This window comes from Candoia aspera, chromosome 1 (assembly GCF_035149785.1).
Source record: "Candoia aspera isolate rCanAsp1 chromosome 1, rCanAsp1.hap2, whole genome shotgun sequence".
Classification (NCBI taxonomy): Eukaryota; Metazoa; Chordata; class Lepidosauria; order Squamata; family Boidae; genus Candoia; species Candoia aspera.
Window position 1 is genome coordinate 238,972,266 of NC_086153.1, and position 23,247 is coordinate 238,995,512.

General features: G+C 41.6%; 1 protein-coding gene across 2 annotated transcripts in view; it reads left to right on the forward strand.

Annotated features, from left to right (window-relative positions):
- The window catches only part of CD151 (CD151 molecule (Raph blood group)), a 42,881-nt gene extending 19,920 nt beyond the window's left edge, over window positions 1–22,961 (forward strand). The window contains exons 2-8 of one of the 2 annotated variants that reach the window (XM_063289304.1): window positions 736–837; window positions 1,332–1,523; window positions 10,107–10,181; window positions 13,806–13,910; window positions 16,491–16,643; window positions 18,811–18,897; window positions 22,360–22,960. In XM_063289304.1, coding sequence (XP_063145374.1) covers window positions 754–837; window positions 1,332–1,523; window positions 10,107–10,181; window positions 13,806–13,910; window positions 16,491–16,643; window positions 18,811–18,897; window positions 22,360–22,419 — 756 coding nt within the window. In that variant the 5' untranslated portion in view covers window positions 736–753 and the 3' untranslated portion in view covers window positions 22,420–22,960. Of the gene's footprint in view, window positions 1–735; window positions 838–1,331; window positions 1,524–10,106; window positions 10,182–13,805; window positions 13,911–16,490; window positions 16,644–18,810; window positions 18,898–22,359 lie in introns of both variants that reach the window. The other variant, XM_063289305.1, reaches the window with a different exon arrangement.
- Window positions 22,962–23,247: the final 286 nt, after the last annotated feature.

Sequence of the window (23,247 nt, forward strand, 5' to 3'; positions counted from 1 at the left end):
TGTTTTCTTTTTTCTTTTTAAGAAGGTGGGTATTTCTTCTGGATGAAATTGACAAGCATTCTGCCAGTTTCTAGCTGAAGAGACAAGCATTCTAAAACACTGGCTCTTTTTCTTTTCACTGCTTTCAAAAGACATGCCCAAAGAAAGGAAAAGGACTGGTCCTTGTTTCCTTGGCACAGGTGGAAGGGGCAAAGAAGCAGGGGAATACCCTGTGACAAAACTCCTAGTCCTCATCGTAGCCAAAGGGGGTGAAATCTGGAAAGGGGATTTTAAGCTGGTTTCTTTTGGAGAAAACTGTACCCACAGGAGACCAGCAGCTGAAGGTTGCCATGTAAATGAGCTTGAGTCTGCCTCTCCCTTGTTGATGTGACCCAAAGTAGAGTGCCTGCAATCAGTCGTGCACTTTCCAGCATGCACCTAGCACAAACATACACAGAAGCAATGGAAGAGGAGAGCAGAAACACACACACATACACACATGTGCAGTGTGTTATTTTGTTATCAAGGAAAATAGAGACACACCCTATGGCCACTGTTGGTAAAGGGGTTCCACAAGTGTGCTCTGCATGCTTTCCCTATCATGTTTCCCTTATGGTATGTCCCAGCCGTGCCAGTGGAGTAGTTATTGCATAGAGAAATGCAGAATGAGCACGCTTGCACTTTGGGTGACGAAAAAAAAAGGAAAGGAAAGGGTTCTTCATGGGTTTGAACTTTTGCTTTCTTGTGTCTTCACAGTTCTGTTGACTTGTCACCATGCGTGAATACAGTGAAAGCAAGGAGACATGTGTGACCATCTGTCTCAAATACCTGCTGTTCATCTTCAACTTCTTCTTCTGGGTAAGGAGCCACTATTTGGGATGCTATAAACCTAGGGCATGCTGGCTGGGGAATTCTGGGAGTTGAAGTCCACACATCTTAAAGATGGTGAGGTTGAGAAACACTGGCCTAGAGTGTTAGATTTGGATTGCAGAGACCCAGGTTCAAGTCCACCCTCAACCAACGTCAACTTAGCTTACCTCATAAGGCTGTTGCTATTGAAACAGATGGAAGGAGGGAGTTATGTATGTTGCCTTGAGCCTTTGGAGGAAAGGCAAGATACAAATCTAGTAATGTAAATATATATATATATATGGGCCTTTATTCTGTTTTTAAGAATGAGATAAATCATTCAAGCAATCTTTTGCCTTAGAGTATATGTAACAAATTTCCAGACGTAGTCCAGTGCATGTGGAGGACACCAGATTGAAGAACACTTAACTAGGTAGTACTGAGAAATTATCAGTGCAGATATCTCTCTCTCATCCTGTGGGTGTCTCTTTCTCCCTCTTTAGCTGGCAGGTGGAGCTGTGATGGCAGTGGGCATCTGGACCCTGGCTGAGAAGAGTGACTACATTAGCCTCCTGCAGTCCAATATATACATGGCGACAGCCTACATCCTGGTGGTGGCAGGTGCTGTTGTCATGATTACTGGCATATTAGGTTGCTGTGCAACCTTCAGGGAACAACGGAGCCTGCTGAAAGTGGTGAGTTTATTTTACTTTAATGGACTACATCTGGAACACAGAATGGGAAGGAGAGCATGCTTAGTCAGAGGAAGGCAAGCTAAATTAGAAAAGAAATCCAGATTTGGGGTGGCTCAAAAGAAAAGCTACTGTTTCTGTCTTGGTTATTTTAGTTCGTTTGTTGTAGAAAGTTCTAAATATGGAATGGCAAAAATACAAATCAGTTTTGCTCCAGCAAAATTATTTGGTGGGAAAAACTAGCATCTTTTTCTGACACAGAATAAGCAAATATACAGAACCAATTGCTTTGACGTCCTTTTCCTGTACATGGGATATGAGAAAGGGCAGGGTAATGGAGTCTTCCTCAACTTTATAGTCTCCATGCTGGTTGAGGTATTCTGGGTGCTGCAGTCCCAAATCATTTGGAGGGTGCCACGTTGGGAAAGGTTGGTATAAAGACCAAGTCACCCTTGAGGATATTTTTGAAGTTCTTCTAGCAGCTTGAGATGATGTTGGTATTGGGCATGGTTTGTAAACTGGGCAACTGCATTCTGGCTGCACACAAGAGCTCACTGTGTCGAAAAATTATCCTTGTTTGTTTCTGTTCTCCAAAGCCAAAAATTACAGATTAAAAATTGGTACAGTCCTCTATGTTGTTTTGCCACAGAAAACTAATACTTGTCTCTTGGGGAAGAAAAGAGCCGTTTGTTCCTGCTTTTTCTCCTCTGAGTGGCTGGCTGTGACAGGTCGATTGTCTCTTGACTTGTGGCCTGCAGTTCATTTGGTCAGCCTGGCTTTGGCTTCAGCTGTTTCTGCCAAGTCTGAGCTCAGCCCACATTTCAAGCATCTCTGTGATAAGAATAAAGAGCTGTCCACTGGTATATGCCCATTTCTTTCTTACTGAACATTAAGATGAATGGATATGATGGTTTGTGGTCCACCATGGTGAGTGAACATCAAAGGAGAAGCGCATCTCTTGTAGGCTTAATGATTCAAATCTAGTATCGAATGCTCTTACCTTGGGAAGGAGGCACAGACTTCAAAAAAAGTTTTCTTCCTCCACCTCTGATGATGAATCTCCATTTCTGCTCCTGCCTCCCCCACTCCCCGAGTTGCTCTGTAATGTTATTTGTTGCCATTCCAAGAGTGGGATGTTGAAGGGGAAGTCCTTATGATCCCTATAAAATGGGTTGGCAGTCCAGGGACTGCACATTGACCTTCCGGCCCCCATCTTGCAGCTTGGAGAGGACCCTGCATTTGCCCCATTGAAATCAGACAACATGATTTTTCAGCCACTTTCATCCCTAACAAATGCTGTCAGATGCATATGTGAAACTTAAGGTACTTATTTAAAGCTTTCAAAAACCCCAGACCTTAAGCTCTTAACAACCACCACAACAAAGTTTGGACTTGCATACTAGTGATCTCAGGCATGTTACCCATATCCTTGAGTTCAGAATAAACTGAGAACTAAGTTTCTCCTGCTGTGAAATTTAAACCTGTTGATGGGCATTCTTCCTCCTTTCCACCTCACTTAAATAACGACCTGGTGGATACTTTTCTTTTTCCCTGTGTCAGTGATAGCTTTGATAAATTGTTTGTCACCCACATCTGAGTATTCATATCGGTAGGGTGTGTACTTTGGTCTTTTTTGAGAAGGAGGTTGGCACATTGCAAACAAAGGTTTGGGCATCAGTCAGGTGTGTCTTTTTTTTTCTTTGTACTTTTCAGTCATTGTTGACTCCTGGTGACTCCTTGCAGTTTTCTTGGCAAGAATTTCGGAAGTGGCTTGCTCTCTTGCCTCCTTCCTAGGGCTGAGAGAGAGTGACTAGCCCAAGGTCAGCCAGCTGGCTTTGTGCCTGAGGTGGGACTAGAACTCACAGTCTCCCAGTTTCTAGCCAGGTGCCTTAACCACTACACCAGACTGGCTCTACAGTCAGTTACCATATTGGTTTTCTTAAAATACTTGGGGCCTCTGTAGAATCCAAGGCCATTCTTGAAAAAAAGAGAATGGTGTTTTGCAACTTGCCAGCTGCTTTTTAATTTTGTTTCAAATTAAAATATTATTTTTTAAAATGTCTAAAGTAAAATGCAGAGCAGAGCAAGAGGGCTAGCAAGCAGTGGGGAGGCATCTGCAGGGATATTGCTGCAAATCTCAACTCCTATTGTGCCCAATTGCTGGGACGCAACTGACAGTGATTAATAAATGTGTTGTAATTCCATAGATCAGCCTTTCTCCTGCTGGCAGAGGATGATTACAGTTCTAGATCAACGTGTTTAGAAGACATCACATTTGGGAATAGTATTGTGTTTTAGAGAAGAAACAGCTGTGGCCTGTTTAATTGTTGGCTCTGATAATTTCTTTCCATTTCTGAATGGAAAGAAAAATGCAATCTAATTGGAGCATGTTTGTACAATATTGGGGAAGATTTTGAGGAATACAAGCATAGGAATTAGTTTTCTGGCTCATTGGTGAGTTGTTTCCTTTTTTTAAGGTCTCAGCTGGTAGAGGGATGATGTCAGTAACATTACTTACTCTGTTTCCAGCAAAAGTGACCTGTCGGGTTAAGGCGTGTTTCTGTTCTATTTCCAGCTCTTTTTAGCATGAAGTCCAGTCTTGGGTTAGCTAGCTTCCTCTTTGTTTACTTGTGCCTGTGGTATGAAAGGACATCTTGTCCAAGCATGCAGATGGTCAGAGGCTTCAGCAAACTTTGTGGGATGTGAAGGGCTGAGATCAGCCAAGAGGGGGAAAAAAAGTTTGAACTTTGTTATTTAACTGAATAAATCCGTTTAGATTCCAGCCTTCAGTTGTGTTTATTACCAGCATGGCCCAAAGTATAAATTAAAAATAAAATTAGCCACAATAAAATTGGAAGCTAAGAGGAAATTAGGAAACAGTATAACAACCACCAACACAGTAGCTTTATTTATTTCTTTTTAAATATTCTCTTAAAACAACGTGGCACATAACACAACATTTAAGAGCCAGTGTAGTGTGGCGGTTAAGGCATTGGACTAGGAGTGGGGAGACTGAGGTTCTAGTTCAGAGTAGCTCACTGGGTGACTTTAGGGTAGTCACTCTCACAACCCAGCCTACCTCACAAAGTGGCTGTTATGGAGAAAAATAGGTCTTCCCCTGTGCTTAGTCATAAAACACATATATGAAATAAAAATATTAAATTCATAATAAATTCAAATTAATATTGTCATCTAGTGCTGGATGAAGAAATGCTTAAAGACCAAGTACTTTTGGGAGAAGATTCTAGAACAGAAACAGCATAATCAAGAAGATATTTGCTTCCATCAGAATCTGATTTTCTTTTTAAGGCAAGGAGATCTGGAGGTAATTTAGGAGCCGAGACAGGTTGAAATGGCAGAAGGCAGTTGAAAGTCTATGAAGGGGTTTAAGGATAAGTATCAGCAATTTGGATTTTGTTGAGGATCAAACTAGAGGCCACTGGAGCTTTCAAAGTGAAATCCCCACTTCTAGAAGAGACACATTCCGGTCCCCCAGTTCTACTTCACAACCTAGCTTCAATTCTTGAGCATTCTGCAAGGATGGCTTCATGTATAATCTATTACAGCAATCTAACTTGAAGATGTCAGCACATGGGCAACTCTTCCCAGGCTATTTTTATCCTAGAAGTGGCACAGATGGCAGGCCACTCTTGGTTGATATAAGTTGTCCCATACCAGATCAGGTATAATGGGCACACTGTGGGTCTTATTGGTGAAGTAGTGTCACTTGGTAGGCTCCAGGAAGTGTGAGACATTTGGCAATGGTGCCACCATCAAAACTGAGCTGTCTGTTTGGTTCAGTGGCCGTATTGCTGAGATGAGGGCTGGCTGTACTACTAGGCAGAATGAGAAACTGGGAACTAGAATATGTTGGAAGACAAAGGGGTGCATCCCATAAAGCCCACCCTTTGCCTCCAAATTAGTTTACTGCCTTAAAGTGCAGTAGAGGGGGCTCATCCATTTCTAGTGTTAAACTTAGCCAGCTGTCTAGATAGCTCTGGATGTGAAGAAATGAGTGTGGGTTGTTGTTACCTTGTCCTTTGCTTCAGGCAGCAAAATGTCTTGGACCAACAATGTTAGAAATCGAGCTACTGAAAGAGTTCTATCATTGCAGAATAGAGAAGTAATCTGCTCAAATATGTCTCTGAATTGCTTCCCTCTGGGAGATAGTTTAAGTTTTGTGGCATTAAATCTGTTTTCTCAAAGAGCTGAGTTTTATCTTCCCTAAACTATCCCATGAAAGACTATTTGGTATCTTAGGAAAAAAATCCTATCACACTACTTATGTATGGAAAGAGAAATGAAGGTGGTAGCAGACTTAAGCATTTGAATCCAAGCTTACGTTTAAATTAATCTTCAGTCCAAAGTCAACTATGTGCTTAATTAAAAGTAAGCTGTGATAGATTCAGTGCTGCAACGTGTTATGGTATTTGGAAGATGAAGCACCCCACTTGTCAAAGCATCATAGTAGGCAGAGTGATTAAATCTTACTCCCTACTGTGCATTCCCAAGCAAATGCAAGAAGGATGGATAAGTAGCAGAGAATTGTTGTTATTAGTTGCCACTGAGTCATTTACGACTCATGGCGACCCTATGTATAACAGAACGAAATGCTGTTCAGTCTTGCGCCATACGCCTGACTGTTCCAATGTTTGCGTCCATTGTTGCTGTGATTGTATCAATCCATCGCATTGAAGGTCTTCCTCTTTTCCACTGGCCCTCGACTTTACCAAACATGATGTCCTTTTCAAGCGATTGGCCTTTCCTGATGATGTGTCCAAAGTATGAGAGTCTATGCCTAGTTATCTTCGCCTCTAGGGAACATTCTGGTTGTATTTCTTCTAAAATTGATTACTGTGGTGGCTCGCATGTTGCTATGATGCCGGAAGCTATGCCATCAGTAGTTCTGCTACCAAAGGGTCACCCTTGGTGGACAGGTTTCAGCAGAGCTTCTAGACAAAGAACAGACTAGGGAGCAAGGCCTGGCAATCTACTCCCAAAAATGTGCCAATGAAAACCCTATGGATTACAAGCAGAGAATTAGGAAGCCATAAAGGTGGAGGCGTTCTTGGTCTAACAGCGCCCCCAAGTCTTGCCCTCTATATATGTTGGTCCCCAAATTTAAGTCCTAGGTTTTTCCTCCGGACATTCTGAGTCAAAGGCCATGTTTGCTAATTTCCTGGCTCTGAAGGTTTCTACCGTTTATCCCTTTTTAACTAAAGGGTTTGCTCTGGCAGATGTGAGGGCTGATGGCCAGAAACAAAGACACTGAGATCCCATAAGGCTTTACCAAGACACAGCAAGACACAGTATAGATCCCTCCAGCTCCAGGGCTGACAAATGAGTAGCAAGTCCATTACTGCGTAAGATGGGGGAGGTGTAAACCTTTAATCTGGGTGCTCTTATCAGCAGAGAGTTTGATTGGCAGTAGCTGAGCTTCTTTGTTATTAGGACTAGTTGTTTCAGCAATAAAAGCAATGTATGTTGCTTGTTCTGCTAATTCTTTGAGTTCCTAGTTGAGATTTATGGTTGAGCCTTGGACGAAACTCTGAAACTGTGAGAATAAAAGAGTCTTGCCTCATTCACTTCATCCTTACACTACCTCTGTCTCTGTCTTCACCTCCCCTTGCCCCTGTGGATGTGGAGGTGCCAGGGTCACTTTCCTCTGGCTGTGGGGGACAGGAAGGTCTCCTTCCTCCCATTTCCATTGTTTTCTCAGTTGGAACTGACAAAGTCTCCTCCCTTCAACTTTCTCCTCCTTTCTTTCTTACAAGTTGGGCCTCTCAGGGCAGGGGATTTGGCATTTCTTCCACAGCTGGGCTTGTAAAAAAAAATCACCCCCTTCACTTCTTTCAGTTCTTTCAACCTCTCCATCTACTTGGTTGGAGATCTCAGGAGCAAGAGGAATGTCCATTTTTCAAGTGGAATTGGGAAGGATTCTCCCTGTATACTCTGTTCTACCATTCTGTCAGACATTCCCCCATTTCCAAAAGTCTCTCACTCCAACTTAGGTGAGGTGCTCACTGTAATAGCAATCTCCCCTCCTCAAGCAAGTTCCCTTCATCTTCAGAGTCAATCCAGAGCCAAAGTCAGAATGTGCAGCCCATTAGACAGTTTGGGTTTCTTGGGATGCTGCAAATGGAGCAGCTGAAGGAGGTTCATCCTTTGCTAATTTCTGGGATTGGGTAGCTTTTTCATTGAATCTATATTCTACATTGGAAGTCTATATTCTGTTGTAAATTCTTCCTTCCTGCCATTGAGATGGGTGTGGTAGGACAGACCGGCATAGAGTGCAGGGGAGGCACTCTGGAACAGGATGGAAAGCAGGATGTATCTTCAGAGTATGGGGAAGCTATAGACAAAAGGTTAAAGAATGTGCAAGAATGGAAAATGGTCCAGTCAACTTGGATCCAGCTTCTTAGATGGTTGTGTGGAGGGAAGAAATCTTGTAGGAAGCCAGATGTGTTCTCAGCACTGTGGAGATCCTGCTGGTGGTGACAGCCAAAGTGCTTGTAGTAGACCCTGCATGACCTGGGTGATCCCTGAGGAGGCCTTGAGCAGCCTACTGGTCCTAGAGTAAATGTGAGGGCTTTGGTAGAAGACAGTCAAAAAGAAATAGGAAGCAGTCATGGGTAGTAACTATGTGGTCCGAAATGACAACCTATCTGTAGAGGCATGAATTGAGTAGGTATATGCACTCACCTGTTTGACAGGATTGTTGAACATAGCTCCCAAGAGTGTCATTGTCTAAGGTGGGGGTAGGGGGGTGAGATTGCTGGTTTTGTCGCTCTCCTGGTCATCAGGCCAATTATAAATCCTGCACAAGATTGATTGATGGGAAAATCCTCAGGGTAATGGGTAATTCATACATGAAGGTAATGAACCTGCTAAGATGTCCATCTTCCTTTCAGGCAGGGAAGTAGATGTTTGACTTTGGAGGGCTGCTGCAGCAGCAACAACTATGGGGACTTGAGCTGGAAGCATGACCTGAGCTGCTGCTGTGGCAAACTCTTTCCCACCTGTTGGGCTAGAACCGGTTCATTGTCTTGATTAACTGGTCCATTGGATTGCCACTTGGTTCTGATACTAGAGCAAGTGATTAGTGATGTGATCCCCAGGCAGCAGGGTTGCCAGACCATCTGTAGCCATGGCTTCATCTCAGGAGTGGGGCAGGAGCTGTTCTTCTACAGTGTTGGGAGTAGTGAGATGGAGACTTTGTATGTGATATGGCAGTTAAACTCCCTCCTAACTCCACATTTCCAAGCAGACAGAAGAAAGTTAGATAAGTAGATTAACTGCAGAAAATTAGGAAGCCACAAAGAAGGCATCTGTATAACAGCACTTTCGAACCCTGTCCTCTCTTTCTCTCCCCCACCCCACTTACTCCCTAGGTTTATATCCTGGGCCATTTCCTCCTATCCTTTTGAGTCAATGACCATGTAGCTGCTTGTTCCCTGGCTTCTCCATGTGCACCTTGTTTATAAAACAGCTTTTTCTGGTGTGACTATCAGAGATTGCTACATGACCAGTTTTAAGCCTTACACCAATGTTAGTGTTAAACTGGTCTGAATGTTATGTTTTTAGAGACCTCTGAGTAGTTGGATTTTTTTTTGAAGTTCACACCTGATAATTCAGCCCAAAGTGCTTGTGTACATTTTGCTGACTTTCTGTACTGTTAGGAGCTACAAGAAGCTCAGCTATTTCAAAATGCTTTCTGCCCTGAGCAATTAAGCATTCCACCATCATCTAACAAGCTTGTGATGAGTTTCTACCAATGTCAGCTGGAGGGGTTGCATTTCAAAACAAGTAGTATTGGCAAGAGGAGTAGGAATCGCAGCTGTGAAAGCGGTGGGTAAGGGAATATAATTTAGTGGTAGAGCACATGCTTTACACACAGAAGGTCTACAGTTCAGTCCTCTGGCTCTCTAGTTAAAAGGATCTTGGTTAGCAGAGCTGCAAATGATCTCTTGCCTATTATTTTGGAAACCCATTGCCACACAGTAGACAATACAAACCTAGATGTGCCTAGTTTAGTGTCATAAACCATGATTTACTTAGTCATGATTTATGGAATAAAGCACAATGGCTGGAATTATGCAACATGCTAAACCAAAATCAAGCAAATCTCATTTTGATGAATTTACATGGCAATAAAGACCTGCGTTTTCCCTTCCCCCTTAATGTATCAATAAAGCTATCTATTTGATAATGTCTCCATAAAGCTACCTTTTAGACCAGGTAGAAGCTTGTTCCACTTCTGAGTAAGATGCATTTTGTGCAGCTTGTTCTGAATGTTTCATAAAATAACAAGGCTCAGGAAATCAAAAGCTGTTCTTCCACTCCTAGATAGAGCAGTTGGCTGATAACCCCCCAAATGAAGGGTACCCTCCAAATCCAGTTCCTCTTGTCCAGGGGTGCATCACACCTGCTGTTCTCTGCTTTGTCATGCCCATTGTCCTCAATTTTGGGTACCAATGTCTACCTGTTTTGTCAACAGTGTATTTTTATGGGAAAAGTAAATTCCAGGGCAAATTCCATAGTGCACAATGCTCTGCTTTAACTTCTTTGTTCATTTTGTTTCCTTAGTATTTCATATTGCTGCTGTGCATCTTCCTGCTTGAGATAATTGCTGGAATCCTGGCCTGTGTCTATTACCAGCAGGTAGGTAATATGAGAAAAGGGTTGATCAGTACAACAGGCCACATTTCATTTCCCCACAGGTCTTCTCAACACAACAAGTATATACCTTTTTTAGTTACAGAGATTCACTCATTCTTGCCTACTGTGAGCCAGCACTACTTGACAGTGGTAGTCATGAGGCTTTTTGGCATCTTTCCACAAAACCCTGTAAGCACATCTGTTATGCATAGGACCTCCTAGGCTATAGATTTCTTCATTGGACTAAAAGCCTATTATGAATAAGAGGCTGACATCCTGGGCACTCTGTGTCTCAAGGGCCAGGCTATGATTTGAAGCTGCAGTGCAAACACTTCTTTCCTTAACTTTGTTCCAATACTACAATGTAAAATGCACTTGATTATAAACCCCGCATGTCGGCATTGATGTACAGCCGTTGGCCCAAGCAAGGCAACTTTTATGATGTAGTAAATTTTAGTAAACCAGGTACATAATATGTTGCTCTAAATGATTTAGAGCAGTTCAGTAGTTCATCCACGCATACACCTGGAAAGATCTTTGCCCACTAGACCCAATAATGTTCTGTATTGGCCAATTTAATATAGCATGAGATTGATTGACAGTGAGTTGGTCTCAAGCCATTTTCATGAATTGTGAAAATATTATCTAAGAAAATACTCATCTTACTGCATCTGTGCTAGGAATGCAAATATCCTGTATGTTGCCTTTTTCTCTTTCCTTTTGATGCTGTAGTATAAAATGGAGTGGCTGACCATCCAGTTGCTTCTACAATGGTTTAGTGGTTTACACATTCTCTTCTTACTAACATACGATGATTGTCACTGCAATATCTCTGTTTACATAATTGTAAACAACGTTTAGGGCTTTAGGATGTGTAGACGTCAACTCCCAGAATTCTTCAGCCAGCCAGTTGACATCCACACGTCTTGAAATTGCTGAGGTTGAGAAACACTGATTTATACTAAACCCAGTGAGGGAGAGGAGGGAAAATGTGAATTGAATGGTTGACACTTAGACCTGTTTTTAAAGTAAAAAATGTTCTATTGTATGTTTTGTGATACCAACATTCAACTACAAGTACAGTAGAATCCCGGTGATGGATTCTTGCTTATAAAACTTGCTTCCCATGTGGGACCATCACTGGAAATGTTAACTAAAGCATTAAAAAAACGCTTTATTTCAGTCTGCATGTTACTGATGTTTTTATTAATTGCTGCTGATCTAATTCTTGCTGCTCTGTTTTAAGGGACTGTAATACTTGTATTGGTATATGTGCATTGGTTTTATGATGAAATAATGTGTCATGGCTCTGGCTCTAAGCCCAACGAATCAGCACCCTTGGCACAGACCAGTTAAGCATATGAAAGAGTCTTTATTGGGTGCCATCTGACATAATGCAATCATGGAAGGGCAGTTGTCTCTGAAGAGCCATCTAAAAATTGAAAGGAAAAAATGCTTGGTAATTATCTGTTTTTTAAAATAGTCCTGACTGATGCATGTTTTCACAACAAACATGAGTTTATGACAGTTTTATTACTTAAACAGGCCTTGACCTGTATGTGACCTGAACAGAAGACCTGATTTGACTATCTTGGCAAGCCGGAAGAGGGAAATAGTGTCTAGTTCACACAACAGGCTAAATACTGTTTGCTCAATGTCTGTTTGCATAACAAGCTATGCCCAAACTAAAAAAAACCCCATGCCATAGTTTCACACAAGCTAACACAGTGACCAGGTTTCCACAGCATGTTAAACCACAAACTTCCCAACCACAAACTTCTCCATGTTAGCTTTTTCCAACAAATGCCATGCAGTGGGTCAAATCAGTGGAAGAGTGTAGAGGTTTGCCACCTGTAGGTGCTTGATAACTTGGTCATGGCTTGACTTGGAACTGTGAACTGTCACTTTTGGTTCTAATATGACTTAAATGTGGTTTATAAAAAATCCTATGATTTATATGGGGATTAGCAGCATTAAAAATATCAGGTGTTGAAAAGGTAAATATGTTGAATGCTGGTGGAATAAAATATAGTAGTGCTGGAATCACTAGGAAAGTCTGCTTCTCTCATTTGTGAAGTCTGCAGGTTGCCGAATGTGATATATTACTTTTGTCTGAAAGTGGACTGGAAGCTAAAGGAGCACATGGCAAGGGCAGGGAGGAGGGAAGCTATGGCATGCTGGGATCTATATTGTTTGTGGGCTTCTAGTGACTGTGGGAATCTTTTTGGTCAGTGTTTCTCAACCTCAGTGACTTTAAGATGTGTGGGCTTCAACTCCCAGAATTCCCCAGCCAGCAAGGCTGGCTAGGGAATTCTGGGAGTTGAAGCCCACAATCTTAAAGTCACTGAGGTTGAGAAACACTGTTCTTGGTCTTGTAAGCTTTATTTTCTCTGTCTGCTAGTCCTGCTTTGGCAATCTTCCTGTCTTCTTCTCAAGGAACTTGGCCTTTTGCGTTGCCTCTTTTAGTTCTCCCCTCGCTGGCACTTCCTTCCAAAATGCCTATAAACTGTGTGTGTGTTTATTTTTGCTGCCTCTTTGTCATGCTGCAGTTCTTTCCTGTCAACCTACAGGTAATTGCTTTTGTTTTTCTGCATGGTGTGTGTTAATGGAGGGACTTTTAATATGTTTTTTTCTAGTGTTGTAAGCTATTTTCTAGTTTTGCTGATTATTCCGCTCTAAAACCTCATAACCTTTGGTTTCAAATAAAAAGGTGGTTTGGACATAACCAAAATGATGTGCTACCTGATTGTACAAGTGGAGTTTAAGGCTTATTGCTAGGTTGATGATGCAAAATATTGGCTTTGGTTTTTTTTCCAGATATCTGCTCCTCTCCTCAAGTGCCTGTATGATAGTGTACTAGTTTACACAGTAAAGTGGTAGATTGGGCATTTGACATTTGATATTTTGGATGATAGGGCTAATAAAAATGATGGGTCTTCACATCTCACATTAGCAATGGACACTCCTTGCCTCCAACATATAGGGTAATGAAAGGTAGCCTCTTTGATGGCACTGCCTTTCTCTTTCAGCTATGGGTGATCATTTGAATGAGTGATTGAACCTCTCAGTACCTACAATGTACTTCTAAAAGTAAATCCAATCAACCAAGAGTCCTGGGTCTTAATTCTGTTTAGATTCTAGAGTTCTGAGTGCAAATCTAAGTGCTTTGTCTTACTTGGTTTGCAAAGCATGAGGTAGGGGGTGCAGAAAATATCAGAGCAGTCCTGCAATATATTAAAAAAGAAACAGGAGCAGGGCATACCAACACTTCCATGAGCATTTCTTCAGAAGCTGGAGGGGACCTTCAGTAGCCTTCTCCAATGACCATGTCGGCTAGTGGATGATGGGAATTGCTCTTCAAGTTCTGGACTGACACTTTGTTCAGGAAGCCTGTTCTAGAGCATTCAGTTTGCATAGCATTTTAAGCTAACCAACTGGCTCAGTTTGCTGAATTTATATTTGCAAAATTGGACCCCAACTCTATGGAATTACTCTGAGACCCATTTTGTATTACATGAAAGCTCTCTCAGAATAGTTGGTAACAATTATTATACAGGGAGCTGGGTTGAAGAACAGTCATCACTGTATCTTATTTCTGTCCCCATTGTGGTGTCCCGTTCTGTGTAGCTGAACAAGGAGCTGAAGGAAAATCTGAGAGACACGATGACCAAGAAGTATAAGAAGGCAGGAGAAGAGGGTGTGACTAGTGCGGTGGACAAACTTCAGCAGGAGGTATGTTTAAGAAATATGGGGATTAAATAGAGATGAAGATCTAGGGGAAGAAATGGGAAAAGCTGAGTCATGGCAGAAAATAGTGTTTTTCCCCTGCCTTAGTTCAGACCATGGAATCTTAGAGGCATGTTTTCGGGGTCCATTTCTGTCTGTGCAGATACTTTCAAAATTGGGCTGCAGCTGTTTTTTGCCAGAATATTGATCCCACTCATCTTGGATCCCTGGGGATTTTCCCTGAGCAGAAGTCATAATGTAATCCCTCCTTTCAAGAGAGCTGTTGATCAAATGAAAGCCCAACAGCCCTACTCAAAAGAGTACTAGTGGACTTGACTACTGCCAAATGAGGGGGCCTTTGCTTGCCTGGAATATTATGTGCACATTTGCAAAGAGGTAGCTTTAGGTCCACTTGTCTGTAAGTAACACCTGAAGGGGGTTGCATTTCCACTGTGTCTGTATGATATTTTATATATGCAAGGCACTTGGCTGCAGAAACAGATTCCAAAGGTGTAAATGGATCATGTGTAAGATCCCTTTCCCACGCCTTCCGTTCTGTGTTGACTTTTCATGGTCTAGAGGCATTGAAAAATACATAAGTATTTTTAGCACTCTTGCCTCATGCCTGAAACAGCAGCTCCCAAAGGGGAAACACAACAGTAGCTAGTTAAAATAATCAGCTGGCCCTATTTAGTGATCAGGTCACTGAAATACCTCTCCATTTCTTACTTCTACCATCACCAATTTAATAACCTCATTGCAAGAGAAAAGTGGGAAAACAGATTGGCCTTTCTTGAGTAACAATGGTAAATTCACTTCCTGATTGACACATATTTTTCTTGAAGCTATTAATCTCCAGTTACAGAGCATGGCATAAAATGTAATTAACGGAGGAGCATAATTCTCTGAGAGAGAAGGGGATGTGCTTCATCTTCTTTTGACCAGTGCAGCAGTGTTCCAGATCAATATGTCTTGTTGTTTTAGAATTTAGATGATCATATTGGACGTGGCAAGATACTTTAAGCCTGGGACAGGCATGGGTTTGATTTGGGAACATACTGAGTAATTCATTCCAAAGAACAGGAGTGGGGACATTCTCCAAAATGGTGGAAAGTTCTATGAATCTTACTTTTTATTTTTAGAAACTGGTGATAGGAAAATAGTTGTTTCTGCTCTTCAGTTTATAAAATCACTGTATAGTGGTGATTTTATTTCAACACTTGTGAATGTGTGTGTTGGTATAAGTCACTGGTATTCCAAGTCTAAACATGAACATCATCTTAACGGGAGCTACTCTGTCACCTTCCTAATCTTAGAAGATTTGGAATAGTCTGAAAGGTTCTCTGTTGGGCAATATGGCAGAGAGTGTGAGATCTGCCTCATGTGTAGCAGACAAGACAAATGGAAGTTGAGTAGACTAGCTCCTCCAGAATATGTTTTCTTGCATTACTCCTTGCACTTGAATTATTTTTGCCCCATCATGCGACTGTAGAGGGATCACTCAGCACATACTCCAAACTGTTCAGAAGTAAATCAGCTGCATTCATTATAATTTACTTCCAACGTACATCAGATTGCTGCCTAACAGTACAATATGCATGCACAGGGAATAAGATACTTTGCAGGAAGTTGGACTTGCTCAGAGATTAAACACATAATGGATTCTGGATTCATGCTACAAACTGGAAGTTTGAGATATTTCTGTGTAGGCATGATATCAGATGGAAAAATACAAGGAAAGGAGGAGACTCCTTTTGACCATAATTGAGCAGAAATGCGTGAGCCTGCCATGCCTCTACAGGGAGTTACTTTCCTCAGCAATGATTCTTTCACACCCAGCTAAATATATGATCCCCTTGCAGGGAATGTAGCTTGGTATAGTGAGAACAACTAAAGTAACTTGTTCATTGATTGAACAAACCAGTGGAGGCCAGCATATACACATGGACATGAAGCAGAAGCGACACTATCAAGCATGGCTTTATATTTAACATTTTGTCAACAAGTAGGGTCAAATATCCTCCAACATTACTGGAAGAGACTCTTAATATATTTGTATCAAGCTCAAGTCTTCCTTAGCTCCAGGTATTCTTCTACAAAGATGAAGTATTCAGTGCCAAGGGGTGGTTCAGTCTTTTCCTTACACCTCTCTCGTATGGAGTTAATTCTATCTTTAATGGAATAACTGAGAACTTGCAAAAGGATTGACTTCAGGATGTTTTTTTAAGAAGGTGCTTTCTTGAGAAACATTTCATTCCTGAATTGTACTGATACACCTTTTCCTAGCCCAAAAATTGAAATGAGACATTTTAAGCTTCTAGAAACACAGTGAATTTTACTGCTTCTTGCCGGAAGAGATGCACAGCCTTGTAGTTACATAAGGCAACAAGAAGCTTAGTAAAAACTGCTGTTTTGTTGTCTGGCTGGTGGGCTGTTGTATACTGACTTTTTCAGGGAAGCGTGGGCACAAGTTGTGCATACCTGAGGGATATGCTGTCAGAGGCAGGAGACTTAGTTTTGTAATGTTGGCCAATACATCATACAAATTTGATTTTTCTCATAATGCCTTGTTGCCTGTGTCTTCAGTTTAAGTGCTGTGGCAGCCATAATTATACAGACTGGAGTGACAGCTATTGGTACAAAGTTGAAAAGGAAGGAAGGAAGGTCCCAGACAGCTGCTGCAAGACGGTGACTGATGCATGTGGTAGAAGAGATCATCCTTCAAATATCTACAAAGAGGTAAAAAAAATTTTCAAAGCCCACAAACAAACCTGAGCCGTCTCCTGTTATCACATCAAGGAAATGTCCGTGAGACCTTTGACCGATTATGCTCTTTGATCAGTCACACCTTGGTTATTGTGCATTGGAACATCCTAACAACCTCCATCTAGAATTATATTGCAGTATTTATCTTGACTGTGTCTTTTGAGAGAAGTAAACCTAGAAGCAAATAGATACTTATATTTCTTGGCAGGGCTGGCCCATCTCTCCTTGGCATGTGAGGCAAGTCTAGATTTTAGCCCAGCTAGGTAGCTGCACCTCTCTGGTCTTGACTGTTGTCAGAAGGCTGACTAAGCCAGCATGATTAGTGCTTGGATGGGAAGCCCAGGATTATAGGCTAGAAATGGAAGAAACATCCTGGAAGAAAGCAGTAGTAACCTACTCTTGTATTGTTGTTAAGAAAACAAGCGGGCATATCAGAAACAAAGCTCGATTTAAAGGAGTATTTTTCCTCTATGTTCTATTGTGTCTATGTGCTTTTCAGTGTGAAGGGTGGAGATGCATATATTTCAAAGTGCCTGTTTCTACTCCAATCCCTTAGAGTTGATTTAAGTGCAAAATTCCATTTTCCACCAAGCCAGTTGATGCTCTGAGCCTCTAGGATACTTTGCTGGGTGATGATGATGAAGCAGTCCCTTTCAGTGGGGCTCAGGGGAGGATTAAGGGACATGAAGGCACATGAATAACTTCTGCAACTAAGCTTGTTTTGGTTGGTCAGACGCAGACCAAACGCTCTGCCTCAGGGTATAATTGCTGACTGCTGAATCCAGGGGACATTTTTTTTAGCCCCTTATCTAAAATGTTGGGGGAAGAGGCTGTTCTGAAGGAAAGTTCCATCACATTTATCTCTGTTTTCCTATTGTTTTTCCTGCACCTGCTTCCTCTCTCTCTCTTTGTCTCTCTCTCTCTAAATTGTGAACCTTCCTTCTACCATTGCTGCTGTAGAATTGATAAAATAACTAAGAGTGCTGGGGTACTTTAAAGACTAGCCAGTTTATTACTGCGTAGGCTTTTGTGTATTGCAGACCACTTCTTCCAATTCACAGAAGCTTAGATGATGATGATGATGATGATGATGGATATTTTTAAATTGCCCCAAGACTCCTGGTTATTTTTGCTTCAAAAGGTCAACAGGGCAACTCCCATAGAATCCATAAAATAAGCAATGTTCCCAGAGATTTGGAAAGAATAATAAACCATTTCCTCTTGGTGATATTTCCCTCCAGTCAGTATTTGAATTTGACCTGCCGTAAATAGACTGAGAACTTAATGGAGAAAGACTAATTTGGGGAGAGTCTCCCTTATACTACTTAACTTATTCCACTGCAGTTATACAGCTCTGGAAGGCAATTGATAAGGAGGGTGGTGGAAGGGGGCAAGTCATGAGTTTCCTCTCATAACATACTTGTTTTTATCCTTGCAAGAACTAGACTGTGAGAAACATGAAGCAAAATTGGCAGTGGGTTTGAGGGCAGCCAGGAGCTTTGTGGCTGAAGAAGGATCTGACCCTAGATGGTCTCAGCATGTTTCCTGCTGGCTCAGTGTTAAAATCGTGGGACATAACCTTGTGTCACTTTTGGGCTGTGTGGGTGTATGCTAATTATTGATAATGAAAGAAGAGGGATTTCTAAAAACAGGGACATTCCCCTATTGTCTGTAAAAAAAGAAAGTTCAGACTACACAACCACTTACCCAGGTAACGTTTCTGTCTGCAGGGATTTGGCAGGTCTGAGGGGGAGGGGAAGGCAAGAGACCAAAAGCAACATTTTCCAGAAATGACAGCCGGGCTTGGTTGATCCCAGATTATGTGCCCGGCTTTGTTTGTTAGGGATGCCATCTACTCTTGGCTGAACGGTGACTGCTCATCCTCCATATACCTATTCCATACAAGGCTACGTAGGAAGCCTGTGTTAGGACCGTGGGTGTCACCGTACGGATGAGATGTTCGGCCAATGGGATGATTCTCAAACAGACGACAGCTTTGCCCCAAGTACCAGCCCATGTTTACTTCATCCGTTTGTATGTGTGTGTCTTGAAAGATGTGACATTGCACAGTAAGAGAAGATAAAACCAGCATAAGAAGATAGGTCTGAAAAGTAACATCATCTCAATGTCTTTTTCCCAGGGTGGCTGTATCACTAAGCTGGGAAACTTTATCCAGGAACACCTGATAATTATTGGAGCAGTTGGGCTCAGCATTGCATTTGTACAGGTATGTAATCAGCAAAGACTGACTTACGCATGCTCAGAGTTGGACAGGCCACTTGTAACTTTGTGGTGGTGGTTGGCAACTAGAAGGCTGTAACCAAAATTTGAGCTATAAGAGGCCCAGTGATCCAGCTGACCCCTAACTGAAAGTTACTAAATGAGAACCTTGCAGAAAATTTCACGGGAATAAAGGGAAAGGTTTATCTTGTTTATTCACCTGCCTTAGAAATAAACTTGAATGGAAAATGCTTCTCAGGAATGCCTGGAATGAAGGGTGGAGAACAAAGTGGCCCCAATGAATCCACTCCTACTGACTAGTGGCTTTCTGCTACAGGGCAAAGCCAGAGTAAACCAGTTTCTCTTTTGGACAGAAAGAAAGTTAAGGTCTTCTAATTTAGCTCTTGAATAAGAGATACTAGTTTTGTGAGATCAAGGAGATGCTACGGGACCACTTTAGTCCTGTCAAAGCAATCAGCTTTGGGAGGATTCTAGAGGCCATTTTTTGAGTATATTATTTATTTATCATATGGCACATTCACATCGCAGTTCAATAGAATAAAAACACAGGAAATATAATACAAGATATAAAATATAGAGTATAAAATTATAGACATATGTCTAGATTACAAATAAAATTTTTTGCTTCATTTGTCACAGGAAATCAGCGAAATCTCCGTTATAGGCTCTGTTTCAGCACTCTGTCACTATCTGTTGGATAGTTTGTTTTTCAGCCCCACAGTCACAATTCAGTGATGTCATTTTGCTCCACTTATAAAGGACGTCAGCACATGAGCATATATTGAGCATATAAGAAGACACTAGAACAGCCTTTCTCAACCTTTTGACCCTGGAGGAACCCTTGAAATATTTTTCGGGCCTCGGGGAACCCCTGCACATTCAGGCTCAAGTATAGGCCAGAAGTTACAAAATTATTATATTTGTTTCACGCGTAGGCCTGTATATATGCATTAGCAGTGTTCTTCAACTAAAAGTAAAGAATGAAACTTACCTCTTTAATGTGACGTTGCCTGAATTTGGAATAATTTTTTAAATAAATCGTGATCTCCCAGGGAACCCCTAGTGACCTCTCACGGAACCCTGGCTGAGAAACTCTGCACTAGAGGGGAACAGTTCCACAACTCTGTGGCTTTCTCAGAGCTATGCATTTGCTGGCATGGACACCTTCCCCGCTGAATCCATGTCTGTCTGACCTAAGTCACTGTAGCTTTGACTTGAAGACTAAGTCAGTGGCAGCCATGATGGTGGTTATTAGTAATTTAACAGAGCAAACTTATCAGCATGAACTTGCCCATGGGACCATACAGGTAGTCCTCAACTTACGACCAAAATTGGGACTGGAACTTCCATCGCTAAGCGATGTGCCCATTAAATGAGTCTTGCCCAATTTCATGACAGTTTTTTGCTATAGTCATTAAGCAAATCACACTGTCATTAAGTGAGTCTGGCTTCCCCCATTGACTTTGCTTGTCAGAAGCCCCCTGGGAAGGTTGTAAATGGCAATCACATGACCCATGGATGCTGCAGCCATGGTAAATACATGCTGGTTGCCAAGCACCCAAATTTTGATCATGTGACCACAGGGATACTGCAACAGTTGTAAGTGCGAGGACTGGTCATAAGTCATTTTTTTCAATGCAGTTGTAACTTCGGTCCTTAAACAAATGGTTTAAAGTCAAGGACTACCTGTACTCTTTAATGGATTTGACAAAATTTCAAGGAGAAGCTAACATGGAACCTCTTCTCTCAAAGTTTTTTGGAAGCCTAAGTAAAAAACTAAATGGCAGCCAATTCTGAGTTCTGTCATTATGCAAGATGTATCATAAAACCACGATTAAATGACAGAAAGCTTATAGACCTGCAGTGTTGCGTTGCTGACCATACCGAACTTCAGGATTCATTGTGGCTTTTGGTCACTATATATCTCAATTAAAATAGTGTATTATTTTCTAAAAAGAGTGACTGAAGGGAAAAGCATATGCTGTTAATGTTAAGGAGCTGCTTTCACCCACCATGGCTACCACCTTTGGTTTTAGGGTCTGTGGGGGCAAAATATATTGAACTACAGATAGATGGTGATTTGGCAGGTAAACACAAACAAGTAAATTCCTGTCAAAAAAAGATTTAAAATATTGAAACAGATGTGTTGTTTTCTGTATCTTTGCCCTAGGCCTCCCCCAGTCATAGAAAAGGTGTCGGCACTGACCTTAATTTTAGTTTTTTACAGCAGCAAATAGTTTAAGCTGAAACCTCATCTTACATTACACTATATATGCACTGGAATGTTCTCACCCTTGTATCTTTTTTTGAAATTGAGTATTTCTGGATCCTCATGATTTATGGCTGTCATCTACTCTTGGAGGCTATGTGTTTCTCCAGGGCAAAATACTCTATAAACAAATCCTGCAAAGATGTTATCTTGGTTAAAAAAATATATATAGCTGTCAGCCAGTAGGATAATTGACTCCAAAGACTGACACGCTCTTACCATCTAGAAGCTTCCCGGCCTAAAGAAGATTTCTACTGCATATGAATAGCCATGTGATTTCATGGTGTTTGGATGCTGGATTAAAAATTATACATGCAGTCCTACTGGTGGATTGGACTCTGCTTTTCAATCTAGATATCAGTGAGAAAAAAGAGACTCTTGAGTTTTCGAATTATTTTAAACTATTGCATTTCTTTAAATGTGTAAATGGAGGTTCCAGTAACCCTGTTTTGTTTTGTTTTTGAGGAGTTGGGTGGGGAAAAATGGATATTCTCTTTTATCAGGAGACCTGAAAATCTGTAAAGCAGTCAAACAGTGCCCTCTGGCGTTAATGTAGCACAGCAAGAAATCAGTTCGTACATTCCTGAGGGAGGGAGAGTTTTTGAATAGCTTTTAGAATTTCCCATCATCACAGGTGTAACCCACTGTGACAATTACATTCAGTATCTGGGAAATTGTTTAGTATTTTTCCATCTTGGGGTGTCTCCCTCATCCCTATACATTTCAAATGACTTTGGAGACTATTAGTTTCTTGCTCCTAGTCAAAAATGAAACCTGCTGTGAAATTAATGCTGGTGAGAGTCCAGTTCCTCTAAGAACAGTGCAGTTCACTTGGGAATTTTTGTTAAAAAGGGTCTGCACACTGTGGTGCAATCCACGTGTTGTTTTTTGTTGCAACACCAGTAGAAAGAAATGCCCCTACGTATAATATATTGCTTGTCTTAAAAGCTAATTGCCATCCTGTTCAGTTATACCATGACTTGCCAAGAGAAAAGTTACCAAACTGTTTTAAACTATTGGCTGGGGAATTCTGGGAGTTGAAGTCCACACATCTTAAAGTTGCTAAAGTTGAGAAACACTGATTTAAACTACATGGGACCAAAAGGGTGTTGTATGTTCTGCCTTAATACCACACTTACAGCCCTCCTCTTGCTTACCTCTGTTCTCTTTGTCTCCTAGATATTTGGGATGTGCTTTACTTGCTGTCTGTATAACAACTTGAAGTTAGAGCCTTACTAAGAGCTCACGGATCACCCACCTGCTCATTTCCTCCACGTTCCAGCTCATCACCCTGCCCTTTTATACAGCAGCACAGAAATACCAACCTCTCCAGGACTTCTGCTGCTTCAAGGAATTTATTCTGGGATCACCCAGTGCCTCTACCAGAAAGAGTAGTCCTCCCTGAGTCAGTAAGGAGGGAACTCAGCGCTCAGCTAAGTCATTTTTCAGTCCAGCCTAACGGAGCTATAGAATGCAGTCTGGTTGAAGTCTTTACAAGCGTACAATCCAAAAGAGATTATCAGAGCTCCCAAGGACATGGTACCTTTGTGTTTTCCTTCCCAAACCATCAACCAAGGACTTTGAGCTCTGACAACTGAGCATAGTGTGCGTGCACTAGATGCTTTCTTCCTTTTCCTAAATTCCTAGATACTCCTATTGGGGAATCTTTCCTCCTGATTTCCTACAGCAGTGTTTCTCAACCTTGGCAACTTGAAGATGTGTGGACTTCAGCTCCCAGAATTCCCCAGCCAGCCATGCTGGCTGGGGAATTCTGGTAGTTAAAATCCACACATCTTCAAGTTGCCAAGGTTGAGAAGCACTGTCCTGCAGGATGCATTCCAGGGATGGATGAATAAGGTTCCCTGCACATTTTTTTCCCTCAAGTAGTTTTTGCCCTGGAGAAAAATATTCTCTCATGCTTCTCAAGCCAAGCATTGGAAGACATTATTTTGTTCACTTAATTAGAAATTTTGGACCTTAAAAAAAAATCAAAAACAGATTTCCTGCTTGAGGAAAGCTGTTGAGATAATCCCACTATGTGGCATGCAGTAATCCCGCTTCATAGAA